The sequence below is a fragment of the Aulonocara sp. 'chitande type north' Nkhata Bay genome, linkage group LG5, assembly GCF_057382095.1.
Source record: "Aulonocara sp. 'chitande type north' Nkhata Bay isolate Kocher_YH1m ecotype deep benthic linkage group LG5, A_spYH_male_GT1.1, whole genome shotgun sequence".
NCBI lineage: Eukaryota > Metazoa > Chordata > Actinopteri > Cichliformes > Cichlidae > Aulonocara > Aulonocara sp. 'chitande type north' Nkhata Bay.
The window spans coordinates 28,576,977-28,596,092 of record NC_141348.1 but is presented as its reverse complement, the minus strand read 5'-3'; the positions used below and the strand labels follow the sequence as shown (position 1 = coordinate 28,596,092).

General features: G+C 42.1%; 1 protein-coding gene across 3 annotated transcripts in view; it reads right to left on the bottom strand.

Moving 5' to 3' along the window:
- The window catches only part of cacna2d2a (calcium channel, voltage-dependent, alpha 2/delta subunit 2a), a 183,748-nt gene extending 164,979 nt beyond the window's left edge, over positions 1-18,769 (bottom strand). For all 3 annotated transcript variants that reach the window (XM_086292772.1, XM_086292773.1, XM_086292774.1), the window contains exons 1-2: positions 18,345-18,769; positions 14,129-14,210 (exon numbers count right to left, since the gene is read on the bottom strand). In XM_086292772.1, the coding sequence (XP_086148898.1) occupies positions 14,129-14,210; positions 18,345-18,460 (198 nt within the window). In that variant the 5' untranslated portion in view covers positions 18,461-18,769. The remainder of the gene's footprint in view (positions 1-14,128; positions 14,211-18,344) is intronic.
- Between the last annotated feature and the right edge of the window lie 347 nt (positions 18,770-19,116).

The following is a 19,116-nucleotide window of genomic DNA, read 5'->3' as shown; positions in this document are numbered from 1 at the left end:
TGGACGTAAGCTTAAATTCTTTTATTTTACAATATTATTCTGCTTCTATCTAAACCAGCACACCCGAAACCACTTAGTGATGCATGTCTCTGTTCGCTTATCTGATTTAGAAGTTCTACATACATAATATTAAACATTTGTTCAATTATAAAGTGGGAAAAAGTCATGATTGCATTATATTCCTTACAACCTAAGCGTAATTTTATTTTTTTTTAGCACAGTTACTTAACTGTTTTTGCCCTACCATAACTTGTTTAGCATGTTTAGTTTTAATTACGGTCCAAGAGGAAAGTATCAAACACTTTGAGCGTACATAATAATCAACTGCAAATTTGGTGCCACAAAAATGCAGAGAAAGCCTCTATTTGTCCACAGCTTTTGCTGCTGATGTAAAATGTTTTTTAAAAAGCTGCAGTGAATTAATCACCCATTTTAACGGACAGAATAAACTATGGTGTACACTGACGTGAGCTACGCAATGACTCAGGGATACTCAAGCCAAACACAAGCCACGGGTAAAGAATACGAGAGCCAGAGAGTCAACTGTTGTTCAGAAATAGCCTCTGATGTTTCACACAACTAGATAACAAGTAGCTGTTGTGTAAGGTCCAGGCCAGAAGATAGAGGGGGAAGGGCAGAAGGAGAACAGACAGAGGAGGCCTGAGCACGCTCCATCTCTCATTCCTTTAAAGGTAACTGCTCGCATTGAGAGGAGGGACCTTTAACTCTTCTGTAAGCCATGTGTAGTCCAAGGAAGCCATTAAATCACAGAATGAATGGGATTGATCAGCCCTCACATAATCATCTACTGACGGATGAGCCTGCAGAGGGACTGAGGTGTGAGGTGTGTGTGTGTGTGTGGGGGGGGGGGTTGAAGCTGACATCAGCTATAGGAAAAAAGGAGGTGTGGTGTGAGAGCACAGGAGATGTCTAGCATAGGATTCCGCATTTCAGACAGATTATTGGAAATTTCTGTAGTCAGCAATACTGAGTAAATCCACCAGTGCACTTTAGAGAGATATCTGTTTGTCCAAGCTGGTTGTCTCGGCTGTGAGTAACCGTCTCTTTTTTTTGGAGTGGAGGAAGAGAGAAGGTTTAGAGAAGTAGAAAAGACATTTGAAATTGCATTCAAGTTCAAGTTCAAGTTCAACTTTATTGTCACTTCAACCATATACAGTTTAAAAATACACAGTGAGGCGAAACAACGTTCCTCCAGGAACCAAGGTGCTACAAGACAAGTTAGTGCAAAAAAAATAATAATATATAATATATCTAGTAATAATATTGTGCAAAAGAGCATTTACAGGTTGGTGTGTGCGATGGTTTGGTGGTGTAGGTCAGTGTGTTTGCGCTTTGTGTTGGTTAGTCAGTCCAGTCTCAATGTTTTGAGGTATTTGAGTTAAGCTGAGTGATAATGTTAGTGTATGTGTGTGTGTGCGTGTTTATCAGTCAGTCCCTTTTTGCTGAGGAGACGGATGGCTTGTGGAAAAAAGCTGTTGCACAGTCTGGATGTGCGTGCCCGAATGCTTCGGTACCTTTTTCCAGATGGCAGGAGTGTAAAGAGTGTGTGAGAGGGGTGTGTCCGATCAGCCACAATGCTGGTGGCTTTGCGAATGCAGCGTGTGGTGTAGATGTCCTCAATAGAGGGTAGAGAGACCCCGATGATCTTCTCTGCTGTTCCCACTATCCGCTGTAGGGTCTTGCGGTCTGATATGGCACAGCTCCCAAACTAGACAGTGATGCAGCCGCTCAGGATGCTCTCAATAGTTCCTCTATAGAAGGTGGTCAGGATCGGTGGTGGAAGCCGGGACTTTCTCAGTCTTCTCAGAAAGAAGAGACGCTGTTGGGCTTTCTTGTGCAGGGAGCTGGTGTTGAGGGACCAGCCGAGGTCCTTCTCCAGGTGTACACCCAGGAATTTGGTGCTGTCAACGATCTCCACAGAGGAGCCGTTGATGCTCAGCGGTGAGTGGTCGCCTCGTGTCCTCCTAAAGTCAACAACCATCTCTTTTGTCTTGTCAACATTCAGAGACAGGTTGTTGTCCTTACACCAGTCCGTTAGTCTCTGCACTTCCTCTCTGTACGCTGACTCGTCGTTCTTGCTAATGAGACCCACCACGGTCGTGTCATCAGCGAATTTAATGATGTGATTTGAACTGTGTGTTGCTACACAGTCATGAGTCAGCAGTGTGAACAGCAGAGGACTGAGCACACAGCCTTGTGGGGCCCCAGTGCTCAGTGTGGTGGTGCTGGAGGTGCAGTTCCCGATCCGTACTGACTGAGGCCTTCCGGTCAGAAAGTCCAGGATCCAGTTGCAGAGGGAGGTGTTCAGGCCTAACAGGCTCAGCTTTCCGATCAGTTGTTGGGGGATGATCGTGTTAAATGCTGAGCTGAAATCTATGTACAGCATTCGGACGTGTGAGTCCTTCTTGTCCAAGTGTGTCAGGGCAAGATGGAGTGCAGTGGAGATGGCGTCGTCCGTTGAGCGGTTATGGCGGTATGCAAATTGCATTGGGTCCAGTGAGGGGGGCAGCAGGGTCTTGATGTGTCTCATGACGAGCCGTTCGAAGCACTTCATGATGGTGGGTGTAAGTGCGATAGGGCGGTAGTCATTGAGACAGGACACAGAAGACTTCTTGGGCACGGGGACGATGGTGGTGGCCTTGAAGCACGTGGGGACAACGGCACTGCTCAGAGAGATGTTGAAGATGTCGGTGAGAACATTTGCCAGCTGATCAGCACATTCTCTGAGCACTCTGCCTGGGATGTTGTCTGGTCCAGCAGCTTTACGTGGATTGACTCTGCGTAGAGTTTTCCTCACCTCAGCTGTAGTGAGACACAGGACCTGGTCGTTCGGAGGAGGGGTGGTCTTCCTCGCCGCCACGTCGTTCTGCCTGTCGAACCGAGCATAGAAGTTGTTAAGCACATCTGGGAGGGAGCCGTCACTGTCACAGGCAGGTGGTGTCGTCCTGTAGTTAGCGATGGCTTGTAAGCCCTGCCACATGCGTCGTGTGTCGCCGCTGTCCTTAAAGTGGTTGTGGATTCTCTGGGCGTGTGCGCGCTTCGCCTCTCTGATGGCCCGAGAAAGTTCAGCCCTCGCTCTTCTAAGCGCCACCTTATCTCCCTCTTTGAAGGCAGAGTCTCGGGTCCTTAGAAGTGCACGCACTTCCGCAGTAATCCACGGTTTCTGGTTGGGTCGTGAGATGATGATCTTGGAGACAGTGACGTCATCGGTGCACTTGTTGATATAGCTGGACACTGATGATGTGTACTCCTCCAAGTCAGTGAAGTCGCCGTAAGTTGCAGCCTCTCTAAACATGTTCCAGTCAGTGCTCTCAAAACAGTCCTGAAGAGCAGAGATGGCCTGCATATAACAAAACCAAATCGAACTGACCAAATTGAACCAGAAGCTCATCAGCAATGTCAACAACATAAAGAAAAGACGGCTTTAGCGCTGCCGGTGCACACGTGCACGCTCATGACTGTGTGCGTGTGTGCACTGGCAGCACTAGAGGCGAGAAGGTCTGTGCTGCACTGAGATAAACTTGCTACCAGCATGTGGTCGGTGGTGCCGACTGATACAGTGTTGACCATCCGGCACAAAGATACAAACAGAGTGAGAATGAGGGAAAGGAAAGAAAGAGAGCACAAAAACAAAAACAAAACAGAACTTGAATGAAAACTGATTGAATCACATGTCCATTAATTGGCATTAAGTCCTTCCACCCTACGTTAACATGTGGGTATATTGATCTTGATGCTGCTATCAGGTTCCCAGCAAAGAGCAGTAAATGGCAGGCAGACAGGGCGTGGAGGCGAGCTGTCAGATCCTCAGAGTGCAGCGTTATAAACTGATATGTATAAGTCTAAATCATTCATGCTGATTATTATCTTGTCATTAAAATTATTATTATTTTTTTTTCTAAACTGAATTTGTGGAAACTGCTCTGACACGATGGGCATGTGTGTGATTTTTGCACGTTTATAAAAGTTCATGAATATACTTAATTACATGTACTGAAGTACTCCACTAAAAGTCAGTGGGAAATACTGTAGTTTTAACAGCCGTGCATTCATTTGCTGCATGGTCAGGATGTACTTGAGAGATTAAAATTTTACATAAAAAGGACCAGAGCTGTAGGAAAGCCCTCAAAGTTTACTTAGTTTTCTTTAGTAGTCATGGACACAAATCTCTATGGGGTTGCATCAGGAAGGGCATCTAGCATAAAAAAAACCAAATCAAACATGCAGCGCTCCCACTGTGGCCGCCCCTTGTGATTAAGGGAGCAGCTCGAGCTTTTTTTTTTTTTTTTTTTTAATTAACTGGAGAATAAATCAAAGTAAACCAGTCTTGGGACTACCAAAGCATGCTGCACACAACTGGCCAGAATAAGCATGCAATACTTGGCCGAAGAGAAGGGAAAAAGATCATTGAAACAAGCACAATATTTTAATAGCACAAATATGAGTAATTAAACTTCTGCTATATGAGAGGGTGCCTAGGTTGGTCACACACAGGTGAGCAAATTCATAATGAAAAAAAGTACGGCAGCACTGAACTGCAGGCTTCCTTTAGACACAGCCGCCGATAACATACAATAAGCCTATTTATGCACAGCAGACTAGAACACATCCAAATATGCACAATATTTTACCAGACCCAAAAGTCCAATTTGGGCAACAAAAAAGTCAAATGCCCTTTTTGCAGCTTAATGATAATGTTAAACTGCTCGGCAGCACCTCGCCTTAAGCCAAAGCATTATCTTCATCTGCAGGCACGGTTGTAACACCCCAAATGTCACTTTGCACTCAGACATTTAGGCGATAAATTTCCAACATGTCCAACATGTTCAAAATGTGTGTAAGGACATTCATCAGTGGCAGTATGTGAGTCTCTTTGGTTTGTGGTAGAGTGTAACCATGTTTCGAGGAACTATCACTCAGACGATAGTGGGACAACTGCAAAAGTTTTCAGCCTCTGTGAACAGCTGCATTGAGCTTCTTAAAGCTGCTGCGTTTTTTATAAGCTGGTTATCAAAAACTTTAAAAGAAAATAATCTTACTGTGCTATTATGATAACTGACCTGATAGCTTACTTAGAAAAACGTGTGATGTCTAGCTACTGGTGACTATGCTATGCAATGTTATTTTGCAATGATGCTTGCCATTTATTTTTAAGGCAAATTAAAGGCAATTTTATTACTGAAAGTGTTTTAACACGTTTATTTAGTCATCTATGTATTTCTTTTCCATTTGGCAGAGGTTGCTGTGATATTTAATGTGCCTTTTGCAACAAGGATAGCACCCTCTCTTTCTGCAGCCATGAAATTTATAAATACAAGATAATATATACACATATATGTATTATAAAGTCTGTGCTTATAATTACACAACCAGCGTCTAGTTAGACCTAGTGTACTCTGCCTTGTTGCAGACCAGAAGTAAGTTGCTGCATAGTTACCCCAAAGATTTTGCTCAAACATGTCTCAGATTCCTATAAATGAGTATCTGAATCCAAAGGGTTTGGAATATTTTTCAGTATTTTACAAAAAAAAAACAAAAAATGAAAGAAATGGCCCCCCCAAAAAATTAAACAGAAAATTTGTAATGTAGCACGTTGTTTCATTTCCTGTTCATCTCCATAAACCCTCTGTTTACATCCCGTCACCTACTAGCTGTGGCTGAATCAGTCTTAGTTAGCTCTGCTGCCCAAACAGTAATTCTTTTTAACTCTTAGTGAACATATTGAAGCTAAAAAAATCTCCCTACGTGCCTCCAACTGCAAAAATCTACACAGAAGAGAGACGGTGACTCAGATGAAATGGAGTACGAGCACAGAAATGTCAGATTCTTTAAAAGCACTCTGTGAGCACACCTGCTAGTGCTAATGCTAGCCACCACCTGGAGATGGTGAGCGTGAGGTATCTGAGTGCCACGCTTGTGTTTTTCTTTATAAGGCATAAGTGCAGACATGACTAATGTAGTTAATGCACAGGTGTCCCATAACCAGTTATGCTTTCATCTGTGTTATTGTGCGCTGTTGCCAATTTTGCTATCATTTGTTGTAAATCTCCACCAACACAACTGTGTGCAGTAGAGCACAGGGGTGTGTTTTAGTGGTAATTTCATTTAGGTGACTACTGTATCGTGCAATTGTCTGTTGCTGGTTGCTTTAAAGCTTTATTTGCTGCTGGCATATCGTGTTATGGCTGACAATGATATTGTGAGATTGAAGGAGCTGCTGGTGAGGAAAATTAGGGGCCAGTTTTGGCTAAACTATGTTTTAAGCAGCCGCTGTAAATATCAGAGTGGCAGCACACTTTGAGAAAAGGCACAAAGAAGGCAGGTGGCAGACTGAATAGAAAGAAGAACTTCACGATGCACTGTGATAGGCAAGGCCTATCATATCTTTCACTGGGGCCAGGTTCTGACAAGTTGCACTAGATTTATCCAAATGTTGTACACCCTGTCCTCTGTGACTCTGCAGAGCTGGTCGAGACATTCAGGGCTCAGTCAGGCTAGAGTAAAGACACTCAGCCTAAAACAGAAGTCTCCCTAACACCATTCAGAGCCTCAGATATGGAATAAGAACACTTAGGGCTCATTGAAAGTCGCCAAAGTGTGGAGCATGTAGCGATATAAGTTGTAGCTGGAGGTGTGTGAATCACCCAAGCATACCTATAAGTTGTTATTTTCCAATTGCGACCCTAGCCTTAACCAACACACAAATGCAGTCTCGTGTAGTGGATGTTACTTATAGTGGGACTTTCCTCTTAAGTAGGTATGCCCTGCAGAGGGGGTTACTTGTAGTGGTCATGTCTCGAAGGCATTCCCGCAGAACACACCAATCAAACCAAGTCCTTCTGCAGTCACTGATTACTGATTGGCAGCTTTTTCTTGCTTGGGACCATATCTTTGAGTCTGTCCACTCCATCCAGCTGATTGGTTTATCTTGAATTGCGACATGAAACCGCAGTTTTTTTTAGTTTAAACAAAGCAATCAGTCCAACGAGGGCTGCAGGAGGGCAAGCAATTAGCCATTCGGAATCATAGAGGGGGCTATTGTGTAGCTGCTGTGGTTAAATCCACGTAGATATATCGACCTTTAGTGATGGGAGAGGAAAGTCAAGTTAGGTACACCTGTTCAGCGGCTTTTTAAGGCAGATATCTAATCACAATGACAACAATTCAGTGCATTCGGGCATGTAGACATGAGCAAGATGAAGTTCAAAATGAGCATCAGAATGGGGAAGAAAGGCTTTTATTTTAGTCATTTTCACCATGCCATGGTTGTTGATGTCCGACAGGCTGGTATGAGTATTTCAGAAATCGTTCATGCACTGGGACTTTTTTCCTCATAACCATTTGTAGGGTTTACAGAGAATGGGCTGAAAAAGATAAAATATCCAGTGAGCGGCAGTTCTCTGAATGAATACGCTCAAATCAAACCTCAGATCTTCTCAAACTGGTTTTTTGAACATGGCAATGAGTTCGCTGCACTCAAACAGCTTCCGTGGTCACTAGGTCTCAATTCAAGAGAGGACCTTTGGGATACAGGAACTGTGTGATGCAGTTATGTCAATATGGACCAATCCTGTTCTATCATTTTGTTCAATCTATAAACATAACAAATAATCAATCAGTCATATATTTGATTCGCCATTAAATCTTCAGTGTATTGTTTTATTTTGTCTGAGCAACCCCCCAGCATGCAGCCAAAATATTAAATCTTCTCACTTGATGGGCTTTTAACCAGTAACTCGTTTTTATTTTTGCTTTCAAAAATAACTCCAATAAATCTTCAAATATCTAAATAATTATTATTATTGGATTAATGGAATTTTTGCAAGTCTGTATCTCTGATTAACCATCTGTAACGACAGTATGTGGGCGTGGGCGCGCTGCTCATGTGTTCCCTATTAAAACTGCTTTGAATAAGCCCGAGGATAAGAAAACAATGCCAGTGTCCACCACCGCCTCTCATCATCACCACGTACTGTAACACATCAAAAGCAGCGGCACGGAGGATAATGAGGAGGATAAGGACTATAAACAGCATCTGTCTGCTCATATTTAAATTTACCAATTCTCGTCCTTTCCCTCTATCATTTCATCCATCTCAAGTAGTTTGACACTAAATATACACACAAAATCGCCTGAACATCAATCTCAATTGTCAAGCCATCCTTCATTCCTTTTCTCTCTAAAAAACCCTCCTCCGCTCTGAAAGCCGCCCACTCTCCTTGTCTATCTGCGCTCTTCCATTTGAAACTTCCAACTCCTCCAGTGCACTCACCCTCTAGCTTTCTTTCACTCCCCTGGGCGAGAAGAACATCTTGACCAAACCTGGGCCAAATATATTAGAGTGTGATTTTATTAAACATTTGAAGAGCTTGAATCTTCTTATTTATCTTCAGAGGGACCTGAACATTTGGAACAGAGACGCACATCTGTGAGCTGCTTTAAAAGTCAACCAATTCGGAGCATGTTTTTTTTTTAAGTATGTTTATTGAGATTTTTTGATATAAGGAAAAAAAGGGACACAAAAAAAGGGACACAAAAAAAAAACAACAGACAACACAACAGCAAGGGCTAAAAAACACAAATAAGACAAAAGATTACACTGCAAAGACAAAAATACTACTTCAACACTGGCAATAAACAGAAATAAAACGCTAAGGTGGTAGGCTAAGTTATTGGTGATCGATCAAACAGGACTTTGTTTTAATACATGGTCTAAAAATGGCTGCCCCACATCAAAGAAATTACTAAGTTTGTCCGCTAATGTGTACCTAGTTCTCTCCATACGCTTTACTAGTCCCTAAGGACCCCAAAGCGCTTTACACATCCAGTCATCCACCCATTCACACACTGGTGGCAAGCTACATTGTAGCCACAGCCACCCTGGGGCGGACGGACAGAGGCGAGGCCGCCGGACACTGGCGCCACCTCTGACCACCACTAGTAGGCAAACAGGTGAAGTGTCTTGCACAAGGACACAACGACCGAGGCTGTCTAAGCCGGGGCTCGAACCGGCAACCTTCCGATTACAAGGCGAACTCCCAACTCTTGAGCCACGATCGCCTGATTTTGAATTGAGGTACAATATCCGACTTCCAGAGAGTCAAGATAATTTTCTCAGCAATTACCATTCTGAACAAAACTGTAGTTTGTGCAGCAGACCTGAGGTGTAAAAGGGAAGAGGAAGATCCAAACAATGCAATTATTGGGTCTGGCTCTAATGTGCAATTATATATATCAGAAAAACATTTAAAAATGTCCAACCAATAGTTATGCAATTTGGGACAAGTCCAAAATAAATGAGTGAGAGAGCCTTCTCCAAGTTTACAACGATCACATATCGGACTAATAGAAGGAAAAATCCTGTGCAGTTTAGTTTTTGTATAATGAAGTCTGTGAAGCACTTTGAATTGAATTAACTGATGCCTTGCATTTATAGAGCAAGAATGGATCCTACACAGACTCCTCTCCCACACCTCATCTCCTATTTGCAAACCAAGCTCCTCCTCCCATGCCATCTTCAAAAAGTCAGATTTAAAATTGAAATACTCAGAAAAAGCTTTCACAAAACCAACAACCAATTTTTTAGAATCCGGGGAACTCAGAAGGAGTGTAAAAATTGACCCCTCTTCCGGAAGAGATAGAAAATTAAGAATACTCTGACGAACAGTTTCTTATCTGTAAATAATGAAAAAAATGTGATGCAGGGAGAGAGAACTTGTTTTGCAACTGAGTAAATGATGCAAACTGCCTGTCAATATATATAAGTCTTTGAGAGTAATAATACCTTTCTGTGTCCAGACCTCAAAAGAGGGATCTAAACATGAGGGTGGAAATGCATGATTACAATATACAGTATTGGAGTGTGGATCGAAGTGTCTGGTAGAGCACAACCTTTTTTGATCTGACTAAAGATTTTAACGCAGTTCAAAACTGTAAAATTATTGACCTTGGTTCGCGGATTAGAGGACGAAAAAAGAAGAGCAGGGAGGGAACTATTCTCAACCCCACCACTCTCTATGACCACCCAAGGTGGGTATCGGCAGACATGACCTTTTTGTACCCTTCCTGCCAGTAAGCAAGAGTTCTAGCATTTGCAGCCCAATAATAAAACTGAAACAATGGCAGAGCAAATCCACCCTTAAGTTTAGACTTACATAGATGAACTTTTGATATCCTGTGAGTTTTAAAGCCCCAAGCAAATGGTAATACTACTGAGTCGATCACTTTAAAAAAAATTGCTTATTCAAAAAAATAGGTAAGTTTAAAAATAAATATAAAAATTTAGGAAGGGAAACCATTTTAATTACATTAATGCGACCTACCATGGAAATAGGGAGAGCCCTCCATTTCTCAATGTCCTTTTTCAATTTTTCAACTTGTTCAAGATAATTCAACTTGAAGATCAATTTAGGATCCTTAGGCAAAATAACACCTAAGTATTTCAATCTGTCTGTAATTTTAAAAGGCAAAATTTAAAAAAAAAAAAAATCAACATCCAAGTTTGCAGTTAAAGCCACAAACTCACTCTTCTGCCAATTAATTGTATAACCTGAGATTTCCCCAAACGACCTCACCACATCTAAAAGTACAGGAACAGATCGCTCAGGATTTGACAAGAACAAAACAACATCATCCGCATATAAAGAAATGTAGTGCTTGATATTCCCCAATCGGACAGGGTCAATAGAGGGCTCATTCCTAATGGCTACTGCAAGAGGTTCAATAGAAATAGTGAAAAGCAAAGGGTTCAAAGGGCAGCCTTGTCATGTCCCGCGGTGTAAAAAAAAAAAGGCGCTGATCTATCTTGGTTAGTAAGAATGGAAGAAGAAGGATGCCTATATATCATATGATATAAACTGTTCGCCTAAACCAAACTTCTCCAGTACCCAAAGCATATAGGCCCACTCGACCTGGTCAAACGCCTTTTCAGCATCTAAGCTCAGTACTGCGATCGTGGAAGCTCCCCAGTGCCTATGATACATAATATTCATCAATCTTCGAACATTAAAGAAGGAAAACCTCTGGGGGACAAACCCAGTTTGATCCAGATGGATAATTGACCCAACATGTCCATTTAATCTGTTTGCCAAAATTTTAGTGAAAATTTTCATATCCAAATTCAACAAAGCAATAGGTCAATAACAAAGAAATATTAGCTTCATATAGCGTACGGGGCAATGCTTGAGCGGAGCATGTTTTTTTGTTGTTTTTTCCTTATTTACTTGTGCGACTTCGGACTGTCTTGGCCTTTCTCTCTCTTTCACCCACTACCTCGCTTGTCAGAGAAAATAAAATCTCGACCGAGACCAACTGAGCATGCCACATTACATTCAACTTAGTTCCCTTGTCTCTCCCCATGTAAGACAAACTCAAAAATAATTTGCACACACTTTACATTTTTTGTCTCTGAGAATAAACTGCGCATGAAGAGGAAGGGGGCGCAGAGGGAGGCAATCTTGTTACCAGCCGGCATAGCCCTGGGAAGATTTCTATCAGACACACGTATAGAGAGAGGCATCCATTTAGAAAATGGCTTTTCTAGGCATGCTGGGCCATTTAGCACACCCTGTGACGACTCCTGTTTGGGGCAATGATAAATGTTCTTTCGCACCCGGCCTGTGCACACAGTCAGGCCACCGCATACACATGCACGCACAGCCATATGGGCACCCCACGCAAACCATCGCCAGGCAGACGCAGCGTTTTCAGAAGAGAGTGGCTTCACTGGGTTTGGTCCACAGAATAAACTCGAGTCACCGCCAGTGAAAATTAGTTTAAATCCACAGAACTTAAATCCTACTGAGCATTTAATGTCATGTCAACACCACTTTGCAGCTTTAGGAATCATTAAGTTCAGGTTCATTCAGCTATACATGCTGAATGAGTTTTATAATGAGTAGTAATATGACAGCCTTTTTTGGCCATTTCCAACATTTAGTGAAGAAAAGAATGGAGTAATTTAACAATAATCAGAAATCCAAAACAAAACATAAAAAATTGTAACATAAGCCAACAAATCTAAGGGGGATATTGCATCAGGAACATTGTGTTGCAGGTCATTATTGACGGAAGTGATCGGGTCGTGACAGCCGTCCAAACTGCTAGTTAAACCCGAGCCATGGGATAAAACAAATTGTCCGTTTTACAGCCTTCCTCCTGACAGAGACATTACCCATGAAGTAACAAACGTGTTTGTGTGATTTATGGCAGCAGCATTTCTTTTCAATGACAGCAAACATGTGAATGTGAAGAAAAGTGACTTATTGCTACAGCTGAACTGCACTAAATGTGAATGTTTTCTGTCTTTACACTACAAGAAAGTGGGGAAATGTGGAGGGTTTTTATTGGTTACTTTTCAGTGGATTTACAGACCCGGCCAACTTGAGATCAAAATTGGCAGCAAATTATCACCAAAATGCACAAGCTGAGTTGTTTTTTGTTTTTTTTAAAAAGAGGGTAGTACTTTAGTAGTTTATTAACCTTTTAGATCAGTTAAAGGGTGATCGGCAACTTTATACGTTGAGAAAACTCTTCAAACTCTTTAGCTGAAAAAGCCTTTCTCCACCCAGTTTATCCCCATCTACACCACATTTAAATCAATAATGTTTTAAAAATGACAATATTCTTGAGATAGAATACATTTTTCAGATACTTTGACTTTCAAACAATGAGTCGCCTTATTTTTAAAGTCTACTGCCTGTGTAGATATCCACACTACCCAGTGGGAGCAACAAAAAAGCAAAAGGCAAATATTTTAGCAGGTAAACACTCTCTCTGTGTTTTGTTTACACTGGATGAGTGCTAAAAATCAACCTGTCTCTATCATGCTGTCTGAGTGCGCGCCTGATATCCACTAATGGTCATTACCCTTTACAGCAGCGCGATTTCTGTCAGCTTACTTCCTCCTCTCTGGGATCCATCAGTGTCGCCACTATACTAACAGCTGTCATGGAGCCTGAGATCTCTCAGCTCAGCTCCAACCACAAGTAAAATACTCATCATCCAGGTTTTTATGTGATTTATAGACACAGAAATATGATTCATATGTAATTTTGCTGATAGTTCACTATGCTAAATACTGATAAGAATATAACCAGACAGGTATAATTATGTTTAAGTTAACCAATATAATAATGTGAAAATACAGCAACCATTCTAAGGGCAGGCCTAACTGAAAGCCTGTGTAGAAACGGCCTTAAGAAATATGAGGGTGTGTGTGTGTGAGGAATGACGTGCCACAGCGGACGCTCTGATCTCTGAATGTCTGACTTTAAAAATGTATGATTTCATAAAATTTACCAGATGAATAAAGGGAAGACATTGGGATGATTTCGAGGCAGTCAGGACTGGGCGAGCCCCCTCACCCACATCGGCTTCATCTGAACTCTGCGTTACGTACTGGGTAAGACTCATAGGATCAGAGGCTAGGACCTTTTTAACAGAGAGCTGAACCAGACTTCCTATAAAGGGATCGTGGGCCCTGCAGATCAACATTGCTATCGCACTAACCACTGTTGCTGCTGGAATTAAAGCCACAGGCTCCGTACTGGCTGGATGAATCATTTTCATCTACACAGCAATAATGAAGCATTTATTTCAGGGTGAATGACAAACTCTGGAAACGTGGCCAACACGCGCACGCAGCACAAATATGATGAAACTGTGTCAGTCACACTATGCTAAACCATCTGCCTATCACAGGACAGACACATGGTGCAAAAAACCAGAAGGAAACACTTAAATAGACACTTAAATATCCAACACCATAATCATGCCTAATGTGTGTCTCGATTTTTTAAATGCTTATTTCAAATTAAATGAGCAATCAATCTAGAGGTTACTAGAAGTTAAGGGGGATCCGGCCAAAGGAAAATTCTTGACAGCAAAAGATGATTTGGAAAAAAGGCAGTCATCTCCACTCGTGAAGTTATGTCACACTAATATAGAAGATCACTGCTTCTATATTATCTCACTTCATCACTCAAGTCAACACAGTACCTTAAAGATATCCACACCCTCACGCTGGACCTTGAAGAGGAGTGCAATCATACTGATTAATAATGCAGGAAAATGCGGGGCGTCACTTGCAGGCGTGACGTCAACTTACCGATCTCATCTGCTGAGCTCCGGTGACGTGCTGCAGAACCTTTTCCAGCTCCTTCTCAATGCGTCCAGCCCAGTGAATCATTCTGCAAAAGTAAAGTTAAGACATTTTCAACATTATCATTTCAACATCATCACGAAAACTTTCATTTCTCTACCACTGCGTATAAGTGAGTGCATTTGCAAGACGGCGGCAGTGTGTGGCTCTCTTTCTGCTGGAAAACTGCCACACTCTGCCCCTTTTGGGATGCCTGTCTGGAAGTATCACTATCCTATCTCCAGTTAATGTCTGGGTTGGTCATCAGCATCTTCTCTCCCCATCACATCTTGCATGTATGTGTTCCGTCCAGGACCGGCAGCGTACGTGCCTGTCTACGCTCGGCTGGGATCAGCGGTTCTACAATAAAACTGCTCAGGTCTGACAGAAGTGCAGCCTAAGCAGGAGCTGATCTCCGTTAGACGGAGCCAAGTTTGGAATTAAGAGATCAAACGACTGGAGCTCATCACTGTATATCTCTCAGCAAGCAACAAATGACTTAATGGATGAAGATTTTTACCAGATCACTTTAGAGAAGCAGCAGGGGCCAACCTGCCAACCAAGATTCATGCTGAACAACTCATGTGAAAAGCCAAGAACAAATTTTCACAGAAAAAAAGGAGAACCAAAAAAAACCTATTATGAAAGCTCATCTTTCAGCAATCAGATGAATAAATTATGTCATGTGTTTGCTAGCCAACCGCTGATTCCATGCCAACCTTTTTCCTTTCAGCAGCCTGCAGATAGCTAATCACTAGCATCAACAACACAGCCGTTTGTCTTTTAATATGATGACGGAGACAAATGTCATCTTTAAATGTCAGATTTGCTCTGAAGACAAGAGGGGAGACAGATTTATTAAATTGCACAAATCTGCCAAGTAGTGACAGCGCCCGCCATAATCACCAAGCCAGAGCGGGCTTCATCAAGCGAGTAACAGCAGAGCAAACACGCCAGCGAGTGAGCAAGTTCCCTGTGTTTATAGGGACCGTGATTAAAGGAGAGCAAGAGGGCCTCTAAAAGGAGCAGAGAAGGGGGGGAAGCTGTGACTATAAAAAGGTCATTCAATATGAAATGAAAACAAGTTTACAGTGAGAACAGAGCTGAGCAGGACACAGTGATACTAACAGTGAGGGACAATACCTCTGTCCCCGAGCCAGGCAGACTTCTTACGCAACCTCTTTAGTCTGGATACTACACACAACATGATAGATAGATAGATAGATAGATAGATAGATAGATAGATAGATAGATAGATAGATAGATAGATAGATAGATAGATAGATAGATAGATAGATAGATAGATAGATAGATAGATAGATAGATAGATAGATAGATAGATAGATAGATAGATAGATAGATAGATCGATCTTATATTACAGTTTGGCAGTAACTTAATATTTTCATTTACCTTTTCATTGTGTAATCTCTAACATTATTGTGTCTCATATTGTGATAAAAGTATCTATAGGTCATTTATACACACGTGCACTGATGCACAAAGGCCTGGTTTCAGTCTAAGTTGAATACATTTAGCACTTAATATAACATCTGTGCCATATTTATATTCTGTGTGTGAACAGACTACACGACTTGCATCGCACCAGGTCAAATAAAGCTGGAATAACAATGTTTTAAAGCACAAAGCAAGAAGTTGGAGACTGCGTGGCAAAAAATATCTTGCAGTATGAAGTATGTTCATTCAATAGCAGCTGCAGAGATAGCAGGACGCTGTTGTTTGGTAAATTATATGCATTACTGTGGCCTAATGCTCAGTGAGTGCTCGGAGACCTTCTGCATTATGAAAGCTGTGATCTCTCTTCAATTGACAAAAGTTGTCATAATGCACTACATGAAAGCCGACTGGTGCTCTCTGGCTCTCTGTAGTCCAAAGCAGCAGTACAACTTTGCCATTTGCCTTCTTGTGTTTTGATTCGTCTTAGTTGTTTTATGATTTATGTTAGCCAAACATTATGGAAAAGCAGAAAGTGTGATGAAATGAGTTTGGATGGAAGACCTGTGTGAGTCAGACCCATACTGTCACTACGCTCATTCGGCCGCAATGGATCTCATCATTCGAAGTGCCACTCTCATCTATCTATTAGGGCAGAAGGTGGGCTATTTTTGTGTGTGGTCATATCATCTGGTGCAAAGTGCTGATGATATTTTGACTTTTAGATTCCAGTTATCAACTTTTTTTTTTTTTAAAATGAGGAAATAACTTCCCTGCAGCTACCTCTCAGTCTACCACAGACACCTACATACACACTAAATTATAAGCATAAACAACACTTCAGTGTAATATTTAGTACTATGCAGACCATACTGGTAGATGGCAAGCTGTAGAAAACGCACACTTTCTGGAGACTGCTGTGAAAACGAAGCGAGCATCCTTATACGTGCATTTCTTCAGCTAGACCTCGAACACGGAGAAGCTCTGACCCGTGCATGGGCGTGTTTGTGTGTCTGTGTGTGTCAGCAATATACATCAAATAAACTGCCACCATTGCTCCCAATACACTTCAATTAACTGTCAAATTCTGGCAAATACCACAGTGATGTGGGTGACCCAAAACCCAGTTTAGAAATCTCAAGAGATGACAGACTGCATATATAACCAGCCCTACAGAATATTTAGCTTCTCTTTATCTGCTTAAACAAGGACACTGGGAAAGTAAGAAATAATGACACAGTTTCTCTATTAAAAAGGAACAACAGTGTATAGTTAAAGAAAACGTAGTTTTGGAAAATAAACGTGTCTTTAAACGGGGGGAGATGGAAATTAGGGTTGCTTAAAAGTCATAATAAACTGAATTTCAGGGTTTTGTTTGCAAAGTAACTCGGGTGTAAGATAAATTAACTGCATCACTTACAGAGCTAAAACAATCAAATCAGTGATCCGGTAAATTGTAGTTTTAAGTCAATCCACAGTAGAATAAAAGATAACTGATTTTTTTTTTTTTTTGAAAGTCACCTTGGCCATCGAATTAACAGAGCCCCGGAGATTTTAAAGACATGATCTGGTTGATGCATCACACAGGAATCATTTCTGGGAGCCTGACTGACTAAACAGCACTTCGGGCTACACACAGTCTTCGCATCAGATCATCACGTCATGGTTATTATAAAGAGGGCGACATTTGGAACGATACTTCAGTGTGAGCCTAACTGTTGCACTCACGAGGGTTTATTGTTGCATAAAGAGGATTATCGGAACTCTGAAATACAATCTTAAGTGAAGTAATAGCCATTGAAAGAAAAAAAAATAGGGAAAAATATTTTTTCGGGGGTAAATTACTGACTTTCATTGAACAGTTGACGGTGCACAGGTGGTAAACTGTCGCGGTAAACATTTGGCTTCAGTCGCCTTTGCGCGTCCTTCAAGGTGAAATTATTATAATGTTCGCATAAGAGAAGGGAATGGGGGTATAAATGCTAAATATTCCCCCCAACAGATGTGCGCTGAATAATTCCAGAAATAGCTTTTTTTGTTGCTGTTGTTTTTTGTTTGTGTGTTTGTATTTTTGCTTTATTTTTTGTGCTCTCCTCACAGCTGGATGCTTTACTACTTTCTGCGCCCTGCGGTCACTTGTAATGCTGCCCTCAAGTGCGTCTAAATTTCGAGTGTGACGTTTCCACATTTAGAGTCTGAAACAAAATGAGCCATTAAAAGCAAAAACAAAACAAAAAAACACACCCTGAGGTGAGATAGATATGATTACTTTCACGGTGCGAGTGCTTTTAGAGACTTTGTAGAGGACTGCGTCTAAGCGGGATATTCTCCCTCCTGCACTGACAGCAAAACAACACTCGGACTATCTCTTTAATATTTTTGTATTTTTAACTATCGCTGGCACTGTGTTTTCTCCCCCCACCTCCTTTTTCTTTCGCCACATGTGCGTACTCCATGTTGACTGTCACTAGCGGAATAAGACTTTGGGCTTTAATGCCAGTGCCCACCAACACCACCACAACAACAACACAAGCCGTGTGAGAATGACACTCATAACGCAGCATCGGAGACGGAAGCTGCGTCTGCGTGTCAGCATCAGGGACAGCGGCTCATCTCGCACCAAGGTAAGCGCCGCTTCATGTGCAGGCTCGTCTGGGGCCACCTGTCCTAGTTCCGCACTCCGCACCCCCCCAGTTTATCCTCCCCACCAAAACCGTGCAGGGTACTTACGTGTAGTGCTGTGGGAAGAGGTGGGTCCCGGCTGTCGGCGTGGAGACGCATATGATAAGTACAGTTTGGATTGTCAAGAGGCAGAAGACACCGTACGACTGTGCGCAGATCGCCATTTTCCATTAAATATTCAAGAAACTGAGATAAATAAGAGAAGGACCGGAAGGACAGTCTCTCACAGCTGAGCTAAGAATAACCGAGCTCCGGAGAAAGTGTGTAGTGGGAGGTGATGGTTGGCGGAGGCTTCTGGACACTTCAGCCCGGCAGTGAAATCTCAATCAGAGACGCACACGAAGAATTGGCAGCTGAAGACACGGGAGATCAGGATCAGGAAGATGCTCTGCCGCGGCTGCCGATGTGCCTGGCTGCCTATTTGCGCGCTCGCTTTCCTCCCTCCCTCTCCGTCGCCGCGCACATTTGCTCCTTTTCTCTCCCAACGTCTCCAATGTAACAACCATACAAGGTGAAGCTGGTCGCTGTGCCGCTTCAATTTTCCCATTGTGACTTTCAAAATAAAACAATGTGACGCCTTTAGGCCAGTATCCAACAGAAAAGAGACCAAAAACCTGCCAAAAGTGTTTTTTTAAATCAGAAAATACCCGAAATTCAGCGGTCTTACATCATATGAGCATTTTTTGACCACATATGATGCGCTTTTTTCACCAACTTCGAAAATTAGCTGCTTTTTTAAAGGAAGCTCTCTGGCTAGATTTAAGCTTTAGAGTTGTAGGATTTTATTTTTGTAAGCCTGGTAGCTCAACTTCCTGTAATC